This window comes from Haliaeetus albicilla, chromosome 12 (assembly GCF_947461875.1).
Source record: "Haliaeetus albicilla chromosome 12, bHalAlb1.1, whole genome shotgun sequence".
Classification (NCBI taxonomy): Eukaryota; Metazoa; Chordata; class Aves; order Accipitriformes; family Accipitridae; genus Haliaeetus; species Haliaeetus albicilla.
The window spans coordinates 8,090,608-8,108,449 of NC_091494.1; the positions used below are offsets into that span (position 1 = coordinate 8,090,608).

At 38.1% G+C, this 17,842-nt stretch overlaps 1 protein-coding gene across 4 annotated transcripts in view; it reads right to left on the minus strand.

Moving 5' to 3' along the window:
• TMEM266 (transmembrane protein 266) overlaps nucleotides 1–17,842 on the minus strand; it is a 92,558-nt gene that overhangs the window by 36,867 nt on the left and 37,849 nt on the right. For all 4 annotated transcript variants that reach the window (XM_069797894.1, XM_069797897.1, XM_069797895.1 and 1 more), the window contains 2 exons: nucleotides 12,451–12,605; nucleotides 6,854–6,927 (listed from right to left, as the gene is read on the minus strand). In XM_069797894.1, the coding sequence (XP_069653995.1) occupies nucleotides 6,854–6,927; nucleotides 12,451–12,605 (229 nt within the window). The remainder of the gene's footprint in view (nucleotides 1–6,853; nucleotides 6,928–12,450; nucleotides 12,606–17,842) is intronic.

The window sequence follows — 17,842 nt, forward strand, 5'->3', positions numbered from 1 at the left end:
CTCTACCATTTGTAGACACAAGAATCTACAAGAAATAGGGAAAAAAATGGAGAAGCACTGCTGCTTCCTACTGATGTGCAGGCATTTTTCAGCACTGTAGCAAATGCACACACATAGTTTTGCATTACACTACAGGCATTCTGCATTTTTGGACACACAGATTTGAAAGCAAATGTTAAATATTAGTGTGAGTACTTTTCTGTTAAAGGCTACTGCCAGCTTGGTTTTTTGTACTTGAGAAAGAACACTTTAATGTTTCTTTACTGCATAACTTTTAATTAGAAAGTCCTTAACATATATATTTTTTTAGTTATATCAGAAATACATTTTTCGTTTTGAGTAAAGCTAAATTATTACATAAAAGTCTGTCCAGTGCACTAATAAAAGGTAAATGGCTGAACACTTCTGTTAACTTAAGGTGGAGTAAACCCAGATAAAAGTAAAATTTTAAACCATTTTTCAGACAGAAATGTAATTTCGAAGTTGACAGTGTCCCTTGGTGACACACAGTTGATTGCACAACATTAACTGTCCGCAGTGAAGTTTATGAACTGTGTGATGCTGCAGGTTTTCTCTCTGATTTTGTAGGGAAACCTGGCCAAGTCCTTTGCTGAGCCAGCCATGTGAATTCCCACAATCTGCATGAGCTAGCTATATTTGTCAGCTGACTGCAATGTACATTAGGTAATTTTAAATACTTTTTTGCTTGCATAGTTAATATACAATTTACTACTCAGTGACTCATTGTGCCAAATTAGTCTAGAAAAGAGGAGGCTGAGGGGAGACCTTATCGCTCTCTACAGCTGCCTGAAGGGGGGTTGTAGTGAGGTGGGTGCTGGTCTCTTCTGTCAGGTGGCTGGAGGTAGGACGAGAGGAAATGGCCTCAAGTTGAGGCAAGGGAGATTTAGGTTAGATATTAGGAAAAAAATTTTTACTGAGAGGGTTGTCAAACATTGGAATGGGCTGCCCAGGGAAGTGGTTGAGTCACCATCCCTGGAGATATTAAAAAAGCGAGTGGACAGGGTACTTCAGGACCTGGTTTAGTGGGCATGGTTAATGGTTGGACTCAATCTTGAAGCTCTTTTCCAACCTAAATGATTCTATGATTCTATGATCTGTAGTGTAAAGAAATCAAAAGGAGGCAGCACAGGAGATGAAGCTGGCCCACCAGGTTTAGCTAACAGCAAAGGAGAGCAACTCTGCATTTCGAGATAGGGTAGTGATTGTACAAGAGCTAGACAGGTTGGAGTGGGATGGAGAGGGTGTCTTTAAAAGAGCCCTTCCTTCCACTGCCACAAAACTAATCTATCTGTTGCAGTGCGTCTGTACCTCTAGCTTGTACAGAAACTCCAAAGATCAAGCTTCTGCCTTTTGGATGTGTCTTGTAGGACCAAATATTTATTGAAATCTTTCCCAGAAAGAACACCTTGTACCCAATCTGTAATTTATAGCCTCTCTGGTTTGGGTCACTCCACAGGGGCCCTAGCTCATTCACTGCTTAAAAGAACCTTCTTTTGCCATCTTCTGGTGTACCTGTCCTGAGATACTGCATTAGCTGTTTTAGCGCACGCTATCCCCAGGCCACTAGAGCACAGAGGAACATGTTAGCATCTTTAAACTGAGGCGTCCTTCTGTTTTCAGTGCATATGCATCCTCCTCACATGGTTTCTCTTCAATCAAGGCTCTGCAAGGAAACATATAACTACTCACCTCACCTTCTACACAGTACAAAACATTCCCTGTCTACTGTGCTCGGTAACTGCTGTGGCTCTATTAGCACATGTCGTCACATAGAAATAATTAACTGCAAAAGCTTGGTGACACTAATAGACATGAATGCAGTATATTCTTTTTCACTACCACCATCAATACTATTATGGTATCATATACACACCTTTGTGTAAACACTGCAGTTCTATTTGTTCTTATCTTCTCCCATAATATTTGTTCTTAGAATATGGAGAAAAAGAATTAATTTTAAACTGACAACTCTGGTTATATTTGAAAGGGCTTTTCAGGAATATAAATGGCTTACTAGAGACACAGTATACTACCATAAAGTAAATGCAGATTGGATAGAAAACTGGTCTTAAGCAACCCTGCATCAGAAGTTCCCCCTGGGCATGATTACACTAGCACTAATTCTTATCTTTGAAATGCACCGTGTAGAAGGTGCTGGACTGTCACTATGAAGAGATGAAAGCACAGATGAAGCACTGATAGAGCACATCATATAAGTCAGGTATATTCTTGGAAATGAAGTGGGCAGACTGGCATTTCAGGAGGGTGTCTGACTAAATTCCTAGACATCTACAAAACCATTTTCCCTGGTAACTACTATTTTGTGAAGCAAGAAGAGTGGTTAGAAAAGAAATTTCACAGTGTATTAATATTTTACAGACTAGCAAAGAAGGAAGCTTAAATATACCTTTATAAATTATATTAGTATATAAAATCCATATCTTTATTCCTAGATCCCCCCTAATCAATCCCCTTAAAAATCGAAACATACACAGTCAGCAATGCAGTGCATTTATGTACCATGAGAAAAGTTGTGTGCATGGAATGAAAGTAAACATCCAGAAAAGAAGCCTCAGCTTATGAAAGAATTACAGAATTAGTAGAAGATTATCTTTCTGCTCAGCTGTTTGAAGCTCACAAAAAACCATAATAAAAGTAACATAACTGATTTCTCTAATATAAAATTATGAATTTGTTATGAAACATGTATATGGGAAAGGCATTATTTTCTCATAGTTCTGTCAGTTGGGATGTTTTTCCTTTTTAACAGAACCCTAATAGTATGGTCTTCCTTAGGAGGTTTTATTCCTTCCAAGGACTGCTATTAACAAGGAGTAAAGTGTCAGACTACTGCAAACACTTCCTCTTAACATACAGGATGAGAAAAGTCTTTGGGTTTTTTTTCCCTCCTAGAAGTGAAAATCCAAAATGCACTTGTGAGCCATAGCTAATAAAACAAATTCTTTTGCAGCTAGGACCCCAGACTTACTCTACTCAATTTGAGAACTCATTTCTTAGACACAGATACAGGAAAAAAGTCGCAATTCTGTGATTGCCTAACTTAAAGCACATCAGAAGACTTGGTTACTCCCAGGGAAACACTCAAGTGCTGAAAGTTAGCAGAATGCCTGAGTGCTTGGCTGACTGAAGCACATACAGAGCAATGCAAAAAACTAATATCAAGAACTCAGTTCTTGCATGCAAACAGTCTCAATCTTAGTGGAAAAGCAGAACTGAACAACAGCTACAGAATCAAATATTTGTGGCAATGTGATAAGACTATTAAAATACAAGCAGACTCCAATCCACTTACCAAAACACTGTGACATTCCCCATCTTCCTTTTCTCAGCCAACTATTACCAAGGCTGAAATTGCCCTCTTGATAGGGTGCAAGGTGCAACCCCGGCCTTGCCTTGCTGTTGGTACTGGGGTTTCCCCCCCTCAGTGTCTTTCTCTTCTCTTCTGTCTTAACATCTGGGTAACATTTGGTGCACAGACAATCATAGTGATGTATGTAAACAAAGACAAACCTACACAATCATCACCACTAGTAAATCCTGTTCAAATACTTGGAAAAAAGCAAAAAGAGCTGATGTGCACACTTCACTTGAATAAGGATATTTTAATGTTGGAAAGTCACAGACAGTGACAGAGAATATAAAATAAACAGAGTGCAATAAATTCCTTTAAGGCTTGTAACTATAACACAAGCGTAGAGAGACCAGGAAGATACTGTGAGAGTAACTACTTAGTTTTGTTGGCAGCTGTTCTGCTGGCATTTGCCAGCTGCTGGCATGTTTGTCCCCTTCATTTTAACCAAGCAGAAAGCCAGTGCCTGTTTAACTCCAACATGATAGGACTGTAATTACTTGCAATGCCTCTGTAGCACCAGCTTTTAATCAGTCATATTCTTCCAAAACATTCAGATTTTGTGCTGAAAGTTTTCTGGTTTTGAACTACTCTTTTACAACTTCATATTATTTGTTCTCTAAGTCTCAGTTGAGGCCTTCCTGAAGAACTGTGTATCCACACTTACAACTAATGGGAACCAAACTACAGAATAAATAATAAACGTCCAAACTTAGGACATGGTACTTGCTATGGGAACAACCCTTTCTAAACACCAGAAACCCTAAATACTTGCTTTGAGGAAAAAGGCACTGACTGAAGGACTAATCAATCCTCAGCAGTTGCCTGTTACATCCAGGCAACCTCATTAAATGTGCTTATCTCTGGAAAATCATCCTGGCACAAATAGTCACAGACTGCAAAATCTCACTACAACACACAATCTTCCCAACAAATAATTCCAAACAAAGATAGCTGACTCATATCATTGGGAATCAGAGGGCAAAAAATCCCCTGAAGGCACCAAAAGAGTAAATAAAATTAAGATGGATGAAAAAAAATGTGATCTGCAATTTTTGCAATATTTCATAACCTCTTGAAAAATCAGTTTTTGATTTGGATGAGAAAAAATTAAACCATCTGTTTTTCCTCTGATGAGACACATTTCAACACAAACAGATGTGCTGTTGCTCATTAAACCAACCTGGCACAAGGCCAACCCCAGCAAGCCCAGTAGGAAAGGTACACCTTCATTCTCTTCCAGATCTGTGGTCTTTGAAGCACATCCAGTTGCTCTGTGGAGCCACCTCTGTTGCTTTAACCCAGTCAAGGGCTCTGAGCTGCCAAGTGAACCAATATCAAAAATTCTACCCTCCTCTGTGCACCTCACATGGCTGCCTTGTGGCCTCATTTTTCTTTGGTGTAAAATCAAACCGTAATCAAATAAGTGAAGGAAGATACTCTGGAAGACAGGAACAGATAATAAAGTGAGTGGTAAGAGGTTTATAAAAAATAAGAACAAGTAGACAAAGACAAGTAGTTCCAAATACCTCATGCAGAGAGAAAGAGAAAAGCCAACACAGATCCAAAACTAAGATGGTGAGTCAGGCAACCAGTTTAGGCTCTGTGAAGTATTTCTTTTATTGTTTTCCTGCAAAACACTTATGAACCAGTTCATCCACTTCTGTGGGTACTCTGTCTCAGTAGAACTGAAACAACTAATTTCTTCCTTGAGACAGACGAGTACTGGCCTTGAGGATCTGTCTGCACTGCCACAACCAACCAACCAAAAACTGTCAGTGTATGAACTGAACTATGGAAGCAATACAGGAGCAAGGCACTGCATTCAGGGTTTGAGAAGAGTGGTTGGTAGTACAAACGAATGAAAACAGAACTTGAGACTACACCCCAGCAGAAAGGAAATTGAGGGGACCACAGGAAAACTTTTTTGTGGAACAAGCTCCAGAAAGCGATGAAGATCAGGTGAGCGTGCATGTGCAGCCATGCTGCTAGCAGCAGAGTTACAAGGTGATCCAGTTGGGATGCTGAGGATTACAGGCAGCTCCAGGGTGTTAAACCCCACTGAATAAAGATTCTGGGGGAGAGGGGAAAGTACTTCCTTTACTGGGAATGTACTCCATCTAGCAAACCCGAGTCTTCGAGAATTAGGATGTGCAAGTCACAAAGGAAAGGCTCTGCAAAATTTTTTAATTGTTTAAAGATCCTTTTCTTCGGTCACATTACATGTATCCTACAACCCACAAACACCGTCAAAGGATGAAGATAGTAATTGTATCTATTTGTGTAACTGCAGCACCAGAAGGCTAGGATGCAAAGCAGTCTTGAGACCCCTGCCTGTTATCAAGGAATCCTTTCAGAAAGTACCCACTGACAGTCTGGCAACACAAGCTAGAAAATACCTGTTATGAGTAGAAATACAAAGTAGAAATACAAAGTTATATATATTAATATTATATATTAATAGAACCATGAAAATATGTGGTAGTATAATATGGTGAGTATGAATTCAACACAAGTGATCTATCAAATCATTTACAGATATCACGGCTCCTTGTTTTTTGATTTTTATTTTGTAACCTACACTTAAATTTACCACAGAGTGAAGACTTTAACAACTGTTTGGATGATGATATTTTCTCCTATGGAACTAGAAAAAAACCTTTTAAATATTTAAATCCAAGCAGTCTTCCAAGTTAACAAACATAAAATGTTTTTTGTGACAACACATTATGACCTGAAAAAATAGCCTTAAAAATATTTTCGGATATTTCAGGAGTAGTCTAAATGTCTCAATGCCAATGACTTCTTTTTGGAATAAAGTTGAAAACTACAACAGATTATCCCACTTTGGTCATTTGTTATACCATGACTACAGCCTCTTCCAATGCATACATTCATACAAATTTTTGCAAAGAAATTCACCATTTGTTTCATTCTCTTACTGTGCCTATATGCAGCCACCTAGAACATCTAAACTACCTACATAAATTGTGAGAGGAGATAATTCCATTCTTAAAACAAATCTTTTTGTAAAAAAAAACCAACCAAAAACCTGTGGATCTTTATTCCTGAAGAATATATCTTATTCCTATACCTTATACCCAGTAACACTGATAAAATTTCTGTGAGAACAAATGGATGAAACTAGTCCTGTCCTGTGCCTGTAGTGATCTGGAGATGATTATTTCTTTTTGTAGTTTTCCAGTTATAATTTGTAAGACAGTATCTTCCATTTTTCCTTGCCAATTCTAGGCAACTGACAAACAGCACTAAACTAAACATGATTTTTTAGTTTGCTGAGTAGGAGCAGGAACTGTTAATTTTTTAAATTTTTTTTTTCTTAGAGTACACTGTGCTAGGTTTATTCACAATCAAGTTACTGTTAAACTCTTGCTAATTCCAGTGACAGCATAAAAATACTTTGCAGTTCTGTATGTGCTGAAAGACTTTGATTATACATACCTCTGAAAAGAAAACAGACAGGATGACTAGGCTGATCCAGTGAATTATTCCTGCAAACTGTGAAGCACTTGAAACTGCAATTAACACAGTACAATGAAGCATCATTATAGTAGTAGAATGCAACTTATGTTTAATATAATTAGTAGTGCTACAACTTACATATGAGTAAAGCTTGCTTTCTTAAATTTTGTAATGGAAGTACCAGAAAGAGGATGGGATGTAATGGGACATGGAACTCCAGCCCTGTCAGCTGCTCACCCTAATTCAGGCCAGCATGTTAGCAGCCACAGCAGCAGTTCATTGGAGCTTTTACACATAAGACTGCTGGTAAGCAATGACATATATATTTTATATCTTTGATGCTCTGTCACTGCTCCATGTTCTCACTCCATGCACTGCTTTAGTACAAGATGTGTGACTAAATTCTCTATACCTAAAAATCCAGAGTTAGCATTCTGTAAGGAAACAGAATGCTCTTCTATCCCCACATTATTCCTTGTATTCAGACTTTGACAATTCAGCTCAGAAGATCAGTAATTTTCTGGAATGGGTGCTTAAGAACTAGTGCTCAAACTGGGCTTCAAAATACATTTCTGTCATCTACATAAATAACGTAGGTAGGTAGCCTTTTGTACAGCTCTCCGGATGTGGCATGAACAGCCACGACTGGCTCAGGATCTCATTCCTCTGAGAGTCAAATTTGACTCTAGGAAAACCATAGTGAGAGAAGCAACAGAAAGAACCAATGTCATTGCTAATCGTTAATAAGATAAAATCTTAATGTATTAATTTTAAGGAGTTCATGAAATACCAGAAATTCTAATTTGTGCAACAAACATAATGTAACTATTTTTATACAATCTATTTCAGGAAACATGGCTATCATATGGACAGCTTTGTCTTTAAGCAAGTTTCTAGGAGAACACTCAAGAAAGTTACAGTAAATGAAATAAAAATCCAGTTTAAGTAATTGGTAAAGACACACAATTTCCTTTTGTAAGCGCTCTTTTTCAGAAAGACACGTGACAATTAAAATCACTTATGTTCACTTCATTTCAAACTCCTCCATGAAAAGAAGTCTATAAAGGGTAAGTTAAAATGGTAATTTATGAAACTCTGGATTCTACACACTAACTTCCCATGTAGGTTGTTGAGCCAGTTATTCCACTTTCAAAGTGGAATGACTTTGAACAAAAGTCCTTTCAGGAATTGACTGGCAGGAACACTCAAGAAAACTTATCTGAATTCATTAAAAGTATGATTTTACAGAGTACTAAAGCCTTGCACGGACACTCACTGGCATTAAATCAGGCTTTCATTTGATTCAACTTATTTTGCTTTACGTGAAATGAAATAATCTCAGACAAATGAGCTTGCTGCAAGACTACACAAGAAGGTCTATGATATGGGTTACCATTATGAGCTTAAATGAATCTCTTGAAATCTGGAGGATTCCTTAATAAGTAAACTCAACTGAAACTCTGTGATCAAAGTTCCTTTCATTGCTGACAAAACAAAGCAGAAAGCTGAAAGGGTCCAGCATCTGAACTGCTGGCAACTCCTACTCTGAAGTTCAGAATAAGGAAATGAAGAGAAAAAATTCTCTCTTTACTTCAGGGTATTTTTGAATCTATCATCCCCACAGCACACAGATTAAAATAGTCTGTGTGGTCTTGCAGTTTCAAAGAATTACTGTGTAACAGCAAAGTTTAAGGCAATCAATGACTGTGCACATAGAGATGCAAGACTGTGGCAGAATTAACTAAGTCCCAAGAACATATAGGGCATGCACTAAATAAACCATCTTATTTTAAAATTAAAACTGATTGAAATGGGAAGGGGAGGGGAGGGAAGGGATATAGGAAGAAATCAGGATACAAAGAAAACTGTTAGTATGAGCTGCCACTGGAACTCTCACAGCTGAGGCTTATCTGGGCCTTCATGAGAGAGGGTTTGCTGTGGTGCAGCAGAGGAACTACTTAAAGATGAAACAAATGGGCAAAATATAATATATTTAACTTTCCCAAGACACTGTCTCTATAGGGTGCCATAAAGAACAAGAAATAGAAACCATTTATAAGCTATTTTTCAAACAGCTGTCGATCAACATACAAGGCTGCAGCTGCCCCTTAGTGGACAAAAAAGATATAGCAACCACGAATTTGGAAAGAAAATCAATTTCTGATGCTGCACTAACTGTAGCAGAGTGCTGGACACACTGCCAGACAGTGTGCAATTAAATTGCCAGTAAAACAGTAAATTTGAAAAAGCCTTCCAAACAGGAAGCTTTTGTACAAGAGCTGAATCACTAGTCCATACACTGAATCTGGATATTTGCCTCTTCCAAAACACTCACTTTAAAAAAATACAGTGAAAAGCTAAAAAAAATAGGAGTAGGGTCTTCTCCAAGAGGTGCTCATTCCTGCTCTGTGGTGGTTTGGTTACATCACTGGGATTCAGTCTGAGGCAAAGCACCTAAGCTATTCAGCTTCTTTTATCTGGAACAGAATTTCACATTTGTTAGGCTTGCAACCTTTTCCCCCCAAATTGTAGCTAAAAGCCAAAAAGTTCTGCTTTATTTCACATTTGCTTGTCTGGTGCTATGGGGGAGAAGTGAATGCAAATCCAGATGCTTTTTAGTCATGAAGAAGATGGTTCAGTATAAAATGTGGAGTACAGCCAACCTCAGTCTTCCTCTTCCCCCTTTCCCTCACTTTCATATCTCCTCAAAATGTACATCCAGGAGGGAAGGGATGAAGAATACATCCTGACAAACCCTGAGAGGCCATTACAGAAGCTTGTACTACCAGCACTTGCTTTCCGTGGATGTCGTACTTGATGATGATTTCCTGGCAGATATAAACTATACTGCTTCTGCAAGGAAAAGACAACAGACAAGCAGCTCACTGCATGGCTTGGGCAAGCCCTGAACCCATTCTTACTGAGGCACTGCTGCACCGCAATGTCCATTTTCTTTGCACAGCTATGCATGTATGCAGACAGGGCCCCAATCCAGCAACCAAATGGACAGGAGCCAAGCTTTTCAGCTTCACAGTTTTCAGGAAGGCCTGATGCCTTTTACAGACATACCTGCTGTAGTTGATTGCAGAAGAGCAATACTAAGATCATTTGCTGAGTTGCTTTCCCCCAAAACTACAGAGGACGAGGAAGGGATAGCATGGTCTGTATTTCTAAGGAGTGGGGGTTGGAACCTGCCATAACCCTCTTTTTGAGATGAGGTACAAGTGACTTAATATACACCTATTTCTGCATTTGCAAAACATCACAAGGTATTAAGATGTTATTTTGTTAATGCATGTGAAGAGCTTTGAAGATAAGACTAAAAAAGCTGATTACAGGACAGAGACATAGAATAAAATACCTATTATATGTCCTCTGCTTTCTGGGGTTTCTAATTCTGGCATGAATGCTTTATGCTAAAATACACTAAAAGGTCTCTGTCCTTTTCATGTGTGTGACCTACACATTTGCAAACATGGTCTCCATCACTGACACTGACAGTTTTGTGTATGAAAAGTGCACAGTGCAACCAAAGACTGCACTAAAAGTATGAGAGGAAAATGATGCTCACAAGATGTCACAGCCAAAGAAAACACCAGTTCAAAAAAAAAAAAAAAGCAGGTTTCCTAAGTAATTACAGTCTATAACATCAGTTAGCAGTTGTTATTATGAACAATATTGAATATCGGCAGTGATGTGCCAATAACATATCCTAATGCATTGGTTGATTTCATATAGCATAAGGAATCATTTAAAACTGTTATTACATTTTTGAATAAAAAAATAAATTATGGCCTAATGGCTTTTTAAAACCTTAATGTAAGTGACACACATTCTTCATATGACACAACTGCAATACTTGTATCAGCCCCACCAAGATAACTTTTATCTGATAGAAAAAAAAATAGAAGGTATTCAGCTTAACAAAGGCAAGAAGCCTGATGGGTTGATTCATTAGTTAAAATGCAACATAGCAACACAGAGTGGAATGAGTCCTTTCTCAGGTGCTGAGAAAATCCATACAGGCAGGGGCAGCCTCTGAAATAAACACCTATAGGTCACGCACAAGGTGTAAGCTGCAGAGCTTTTAGGAGTATCACATGCACTAGACACATAGAGGAGGAATGATCCCTAAAATAAAGCCTTCTTTAGAAGATTCTTCAGAAAATAAGTGGTAAGAAAGCAGGTGCTTCCAGAGAACAGCCTCCAAAACTGTGGTAAAAATCTAAGAGAAATCAACAGAAACAGTGACAATTCTACACATAAACAGAAAGATGTGGCACCTCAATGAATGTTGTTGAAAGCTTATTCCTCATTCAATTTTTAAGGACTTACACCCATAATTAGCATTCCTGACTTTTTTGAAAGCAGCAGACTTGTCCAAATCCTGGGCTTCTTCATCCAAAATGGTAAGTCACCAGAGACTACAGAAAATAACAAGTGTAACGGAGCAGCCATGCTCAGAACAGTGTGTGGAGTATGGACAGGGGTGTATATGGTGGGCACAAGCGTGGAGAGACGGCTTAGTAATTTATTCATCTTATAGGGTTTATAAAATGGCTGCAATTATCAATAAAGTCCCCTAAAGTAATCTTAATACAATTGCAATACCTAAATCTTTACAGTGAAATCTAACTGCACTAGTATCAATTGACAATCACAAAAATAAAAGGACTTCAGCAGAATAAAAAGTTTGTTTGCTCAGTTTAAAGTCGCCATAGAAGGTACCAGACCATGGCTCTTTCATGCTATGTATTCTTGCATTTATGGGATTGTCTGAACCCCATCACTGCCATTTCAACATATTTGAGATTGTATGGAGATACTAGAGGCTGCTCTTCAACATTTAGCATAGAGAAAAACATAGCTAGTATTTGTGTTCATGTCAGCTTTGTATCATAAAAGAAAAAAAAAGGGGGGGTGGAAGAAAAGAGCAGTAGAAGAAAAAAAGATGAATTAGGAAGCAAAACAGCAGCATTACAATTTCCATTGTGGAACCTGTGTAGAGTGAATTCAGATAAAGCAAAACTCCATTTAAGCTATTATTTGACTCCAAGTGTATTAGCAAAGTAGAATGAAAATCTGTATCATTTCAGTATATTACAAGATAGAAAACCATAATTTCAATTCCTACTCACCTCAGTAGAAGTAAATCAATAATAGAGATAGCACCAAATAGCCTAGCAAGTTCATCACTTCTGTCTATCCACATGCATGTGGAAAGTATCAGAGATTTATGATGCACAAATGATCTTTCTTCTGTGTATACGCAGCGTGTCTGTAAAGGACAGACCTTTTCAAGTGTTAATGACAATATGTGCGGATCTCTGCATGTACACTCTGCTTGTATCCTTTGAAAAATTTGTTCTATACTGAATTTGGCCAGCAAAATAAGGAAAAGACTGACTTCACTATACCAGGGTTCCACAAAAACACATTTCTTACCTAGCCTAGTAATCATTTAAGTGGTAGGAAAAGAAAATCCCCACCATCCTCCCCCCTTCAAAAACCTCCCAGCAAGTTAAGCCTTTATTTCATCAAAATTTAAAAATAAAAAAAAAAATCCTCCTACTCACACTGGAGAAGCTTTATATCTATTAGGAGTTCCAGAGTCAGAAGAATCACCACCAATACTACACAGGCTACCAGGAAACTGTTGAGACTTGCACTGAGCAAAAATACCTGCCACACAGCTGCTCGTCTCCCACAGCACGGTTTTAGCCAGTTAGATCTAAGGAAATAAAATTAAGAGGAAAAACAAGAAAAGAAAAGAAGTAGTGAAAAAGGAAAAGAGCTAAAGAGCCGTGAACTCAAAATTACAAGTTCTGCTGTAATGGATACACTCAACAATAATGTACAAAGACTTTGCAAAACTCACTTTTATTGGTTTCTTTACCAAGAAAAACACTTCACAAAAAACTTCACCCTGGGGATCTTGTATGTCTCTCTAACCCTCTGGAGTGTACTGGTGTTCAAGTGCCTTCTAATGCACTAATGCAACCCTAATTATCACACATACTTTTCTACTTTCTTCCTGTCTTACTATCTTTCATGTGTTTTTATTTTGACATACATGCTGCATTCACTTATCTATGAGTACCAAGGCATAGAAGGACTCTGCTATTAGGTTAGAAGCTAATGATGGTTTTAAAGAATTTCTCTGCTGTTGAATTTTATGGTTGTGTACCTTTATCCCTGTTCTAGTATGAGACAAATCAGACAAGAGCTGCCAAATTTTGTTTGCAACAATCAGTCCATGACATCACGGAAAAGAACAATAGGAATCTGGAAAACACCAAAGAATAAGCTCAGTGACTCCACAGCTACACCTATACTAGCAAGTATACACAACCTGGCAAAGTGTCCAGCCACTGGCCAAGGCTGTCTAGCTTGTCTAACTCTCACCAATCTGCTTGTCGACCAGGCCAAAAAGGACTTTCCCAGGGTTTGGGGTAGCACAGTTTTGGGGACAGCATGTGCCAGGGACTGCTCCCAAAGCTAGTTTAGATGAGGTCACCTTGTTTTGGAGGAAAAAGAAGGTTTAGGCAAAATGAAGAGAGCTGTGAGGAAGCTACAAGTTGCAGAACTCTGGAAGGAAGTTGATGTATCAGTAAATGTTGCACTAGTATTGTGCTAATGCAGATACATGTTTTCAAGTGGGTTGTTAAAAGATTAATTTTTTTCTTTTGAAAATACTTGTAATAGAAATAACAGTAGCATGGACTTTACAAGCATAAAGCCTATCCTGATACTTTTTTTTCCTCCTAAAATCCCCCTCCTAGTTTCACTTTGATACAATATTGCATCATTCCTCATCATTGTGTTTTGTAATATTCTTATTCTGGCACACCTCTGAAAGTTCTGATGCTTGCCTGACACTTTGTATTTTCAAAGCACTGTAAATACACATTAGCTAATAAAGAGCTAACATGATTTATTAACTAGGGTTTAAGAAGCTGCAAGCATACAGAAGTGTGGTGCAGTAACCACACTGTCTGAACTTAAAATATCAATACACAGAAATCAAGAAGATATGATACTGATCAGTTCCAAATAAACAGGTCTAGACTCAGTAACTCATGTTATAATCAAACACTTGGAAAAACATCACAAAACATTCCTTGCAATACCCACACTCAAAAATGAGGGAGAAAGTGATGCTAAGCAGTGTTCAGAGACTTGACACTTTCAAGCAGCTTCTCAGAATTAAGCATATCAACTAAATACTTGTACTCAGATTGCTTGATTACCTGACTGTAAAAGACCTCCTCAACTGACTCTTAAAACTTCAGAGAAGATTTGACAAGTGTTACTGTCAGGAACTTGCCCTTACTTTAACTTTGTTATGGTTCTAGCCTGAATACAGAATGCACTAGATGTCAAAAGGGTGTTTGTAAAACACAAGGGAAAAATGGCATTGGGACAGGACCTTTTTGCAGACTTGATCTTTCAATGGTTTTTATTTTACATCATCTCAAAACAGGATAACTTGTCTTTACTGCAGCTGTTATTTTGTGTTTTGTTTGGGGTTTTTTTACCTCTTTCTGAAAATAATGCTAGGTAATGGCCCTATTGAAGTAGAACAGTTTTTAGTTCTATTCTCTTCCTACATTTATCTTCCCTTTTCCAAAAAGACCTGTTTTGCCAGCATTTTAATATTGCGGGGCAGTTTTTCCTCTTTCCTATTCTCAGAATGATCAGTAGAGGGCCTAAGTACATTCCTTTAAAAGCTCTATGTAGTTGAGATTTTCAAATATATCAAATGTACCAGTAAGAATAAATCAACTATGATAGCACATGTTACATATAGCCATGACAATCATTACTCAAGCTAATCATTACTTATAGAATACTAAAGAACGTGGAGTTATTCTGTCTGTACAGTACTAATGTTCCACTGATTCCAAAAAGCTTCTCAATGAAACTATCAGTTTACAATTGGAAAAGCAATCAACTAAGGAGGTCGAGTGCAGATCATCTGCATGTTTACAGATATCACTCATAGAATATACAAATTGATTTCAAAGACACAAAAGCGTTTTGAAATTTAAGCACTGAAAAACCACCTTCAGTTTCATATATTAATTTATTACACCAAGGTGCATTTGTTCAACATTTGTCCTGTGAATGGACAGTGATTAGCACCTTCACATCACTGCCTGGTAGACCACTTCCCAGACCTCCTCCAAGTCCTCTGAATCCACTGACATTAACAATCACATCGTGCTCTAAAAGGAGCACTGGGCAGTTTGTTTCCTGGGTGCTGCTTAGCAAGCTCATTCCCTGCTACTCGTACACTTCTTTACAGTGGAGTCCTGATCTTGCCTTCGGTTGTGGGGTTTTTGGGTTGGTTTTTGGGGGGGGGGGGGGGGGGGGGGGGTTGGTTTGTTTTTTTTTTTTTTTTTTACTTCTTACCTCTTGTAAAGAATGGACATAAATAATGAAAGGAACTACAATCCAACTAGAAACATATTTAGATAAACCTGTTAACATGCTAACCACACTGACTCCTCATACACAAGTCTTCTCATGTCCTTCAACCCTGTAACCTGTCTCAGTAGAGCAGTATCTCTCCCTGCTGATTTGTAAGGGCTCATCCATTCAACAGATGAGAAATCTGGTATTAGAGAAAAACAAAACCCTACCAGAATTAGTGTGGGTTTAAACTTACCTTCCAAATCCTGGCCATTTCCCCTGCAATACTGCAAAGCTACACTAAGTTTAAAGCTCAGATTAGAAACTCAGCTACACAAACCTTTCAAAAAAAAAGTTAATTTGCACAGCTCATAAATTTATGACGTGATCACATACTAACTATATACAAGTAAAACACCTTTTTCCCTCACTCCAGACAAAAAAAAAAAAGAAAAAAAAAGAAAAAAGTTCCCTATTTTGTTCAGAGAACAAGTACAACTCTTTTGGTGTCCTGTGTTGTCTGTGGATGCCATGCACTACAGGGATACACGTAAAGTATGACTTAGGGCAACTTTACTGTGTGACTTCAAACAGGTTCATTAGGTACCTCAGTTGCTCCATCTCTACAACAGTAATATTATTTACCTTTCTTACAATGCCTGGATGAAGTAAATAAAAGTACAGCACGGGAATTTCTTCGTTGATGGTGATACAAGGCTGTAAAGTTTTGTTATGAAATATTAAAATATATTTTAGTGGAATTTTACCAGGTGTAGTTCTTTTTAAAGATACTTTCACACATGGCTTTGTGGAAAACCAATCTGTCATCACCAATGCTAGTTTTATTAATAAACAGCTTGGAAAAAAGAACATAAGGCAAAACTGGGAAAGGTTTAACATATTTATTTGGTAAGGAACCACTACAAACAATTTGTTCAAGCTGTTAACAGCTGTCACTGTTTCTATTTTCTGGTCTTCCAAACAAATATCCTAAAATCTGCATTGTATCTTACCCTGTCTTTTTTTTTTCTTTTGGCTGAACAGCAAGTGTTTTCATTTCACAAGATGGCTATGATCAGAAAACAGAAGGATGGATGAGATCCAATCACTGTCTGAAGGAGTAGAAAGGCCATGGTCAGGAAGTGACAGGAACACAGAAAGGCTAAGTAACAATACAAAATCTGGCTGGGACAAAACAGACAGCAGAGCCTCACAGCAGGCTACAGGTAGCAGCTGGAGGCCTTGAGCAACTCCAAGGAACAGACAGAGCTCTGCAATCCTTTCCTGGACTTCTCCTACAAGCTTAGTTTAACTACAGAAGCTTAACTATTGAGTGCATCCTCATCCTTTTTTTCCCCTAAAAGTTTTACTATTTTGAACCCCACGACATTTCTTGGAGGACTGCTGCAAAACTCTGTTGCTCAAATGGCCAGAAAGATTCGCCCAGTTTTCTGCCTAAACTCACACACGGCCAGTTTATACATATTTGCTTTTGTGCCAATATTGTTCATTAGCTTGATTAGTTCTTTTCCCTTGCTGGCATTTTTTCCAAGATGCATTTATACACAGCAATGGCATCCACTCATGTAATTTTTAATTGAAGCCTGTGCTTTTTGTAAAACAGACACTCAGTTTCTCTAACTGTCCTAGTAGTCTCTTCTGCATGTGAATACAGACAACTAGAGCAGTACATAATATTTTGGAACAGGTTTAATTACATGAATGCTTCCCAGCTCTATTTGAAGTACTTTATACTTTCTAGGATCATTTATGCCTTCTTTATAGGTGTATATCACACTGTTTGCTCACAGATATCCTGTGGTTACCTGGTATATTACTCCTCTCATTAGAAAATCACTTACTAGGCTTTTCCTTTTTGTGCTAAGGTCTTTACCAAAATATTAACATCATGGTCAAAAACAACCTTTAATAAATACAAGAACAGGTATACTAGGTCAGAACAAAGGCTTGGTATCCTGTCTCCAATAGCGGCCACGAGCAGGTGTCTCAAGATGAATAAGAACACAGCAAACATATAAAACTTCCCCTTAAAACTCTCACAGCATCCAACTAATCTTCGGCTTAGTGACTTCCTGAGACAGATGTGGTTTCTCAGATTCTACTTAGTAACCTTCAATGAATTTCTCTTCCACAAACTTACCCAACGTTCCCTTAAGGCTAGATAAGCTATTAGCAGCCACACATCCTTTAGAAAGCAGTTCCACATATCTACTGCCCTCTGCGCAAAAAGCAACCTCTTTTTGTTTTTTTTGAACTGGGCCTTAGTCTATTAATGCACCCTAGCACCTGTATTGGAGGGGGGTGTGTGTGTATGTGTGTGTGTGTATCAAACCTTATTTTAACCTCTCTCTGTCACAGATTTTGTAATCTGAATCAAATTTCAGGTCAGCCTTCTCTTTTCCAAATTGAAGAGTCCTATCTTACAGAGTAATCTCCAGTGGAAGCCGTATCACATCTTTGATCACTGTTTTCCTTTGAATCTTTTCCAGTTCTTTTATATCTACCATATCCTTTTTGACAGGGACCAGAACT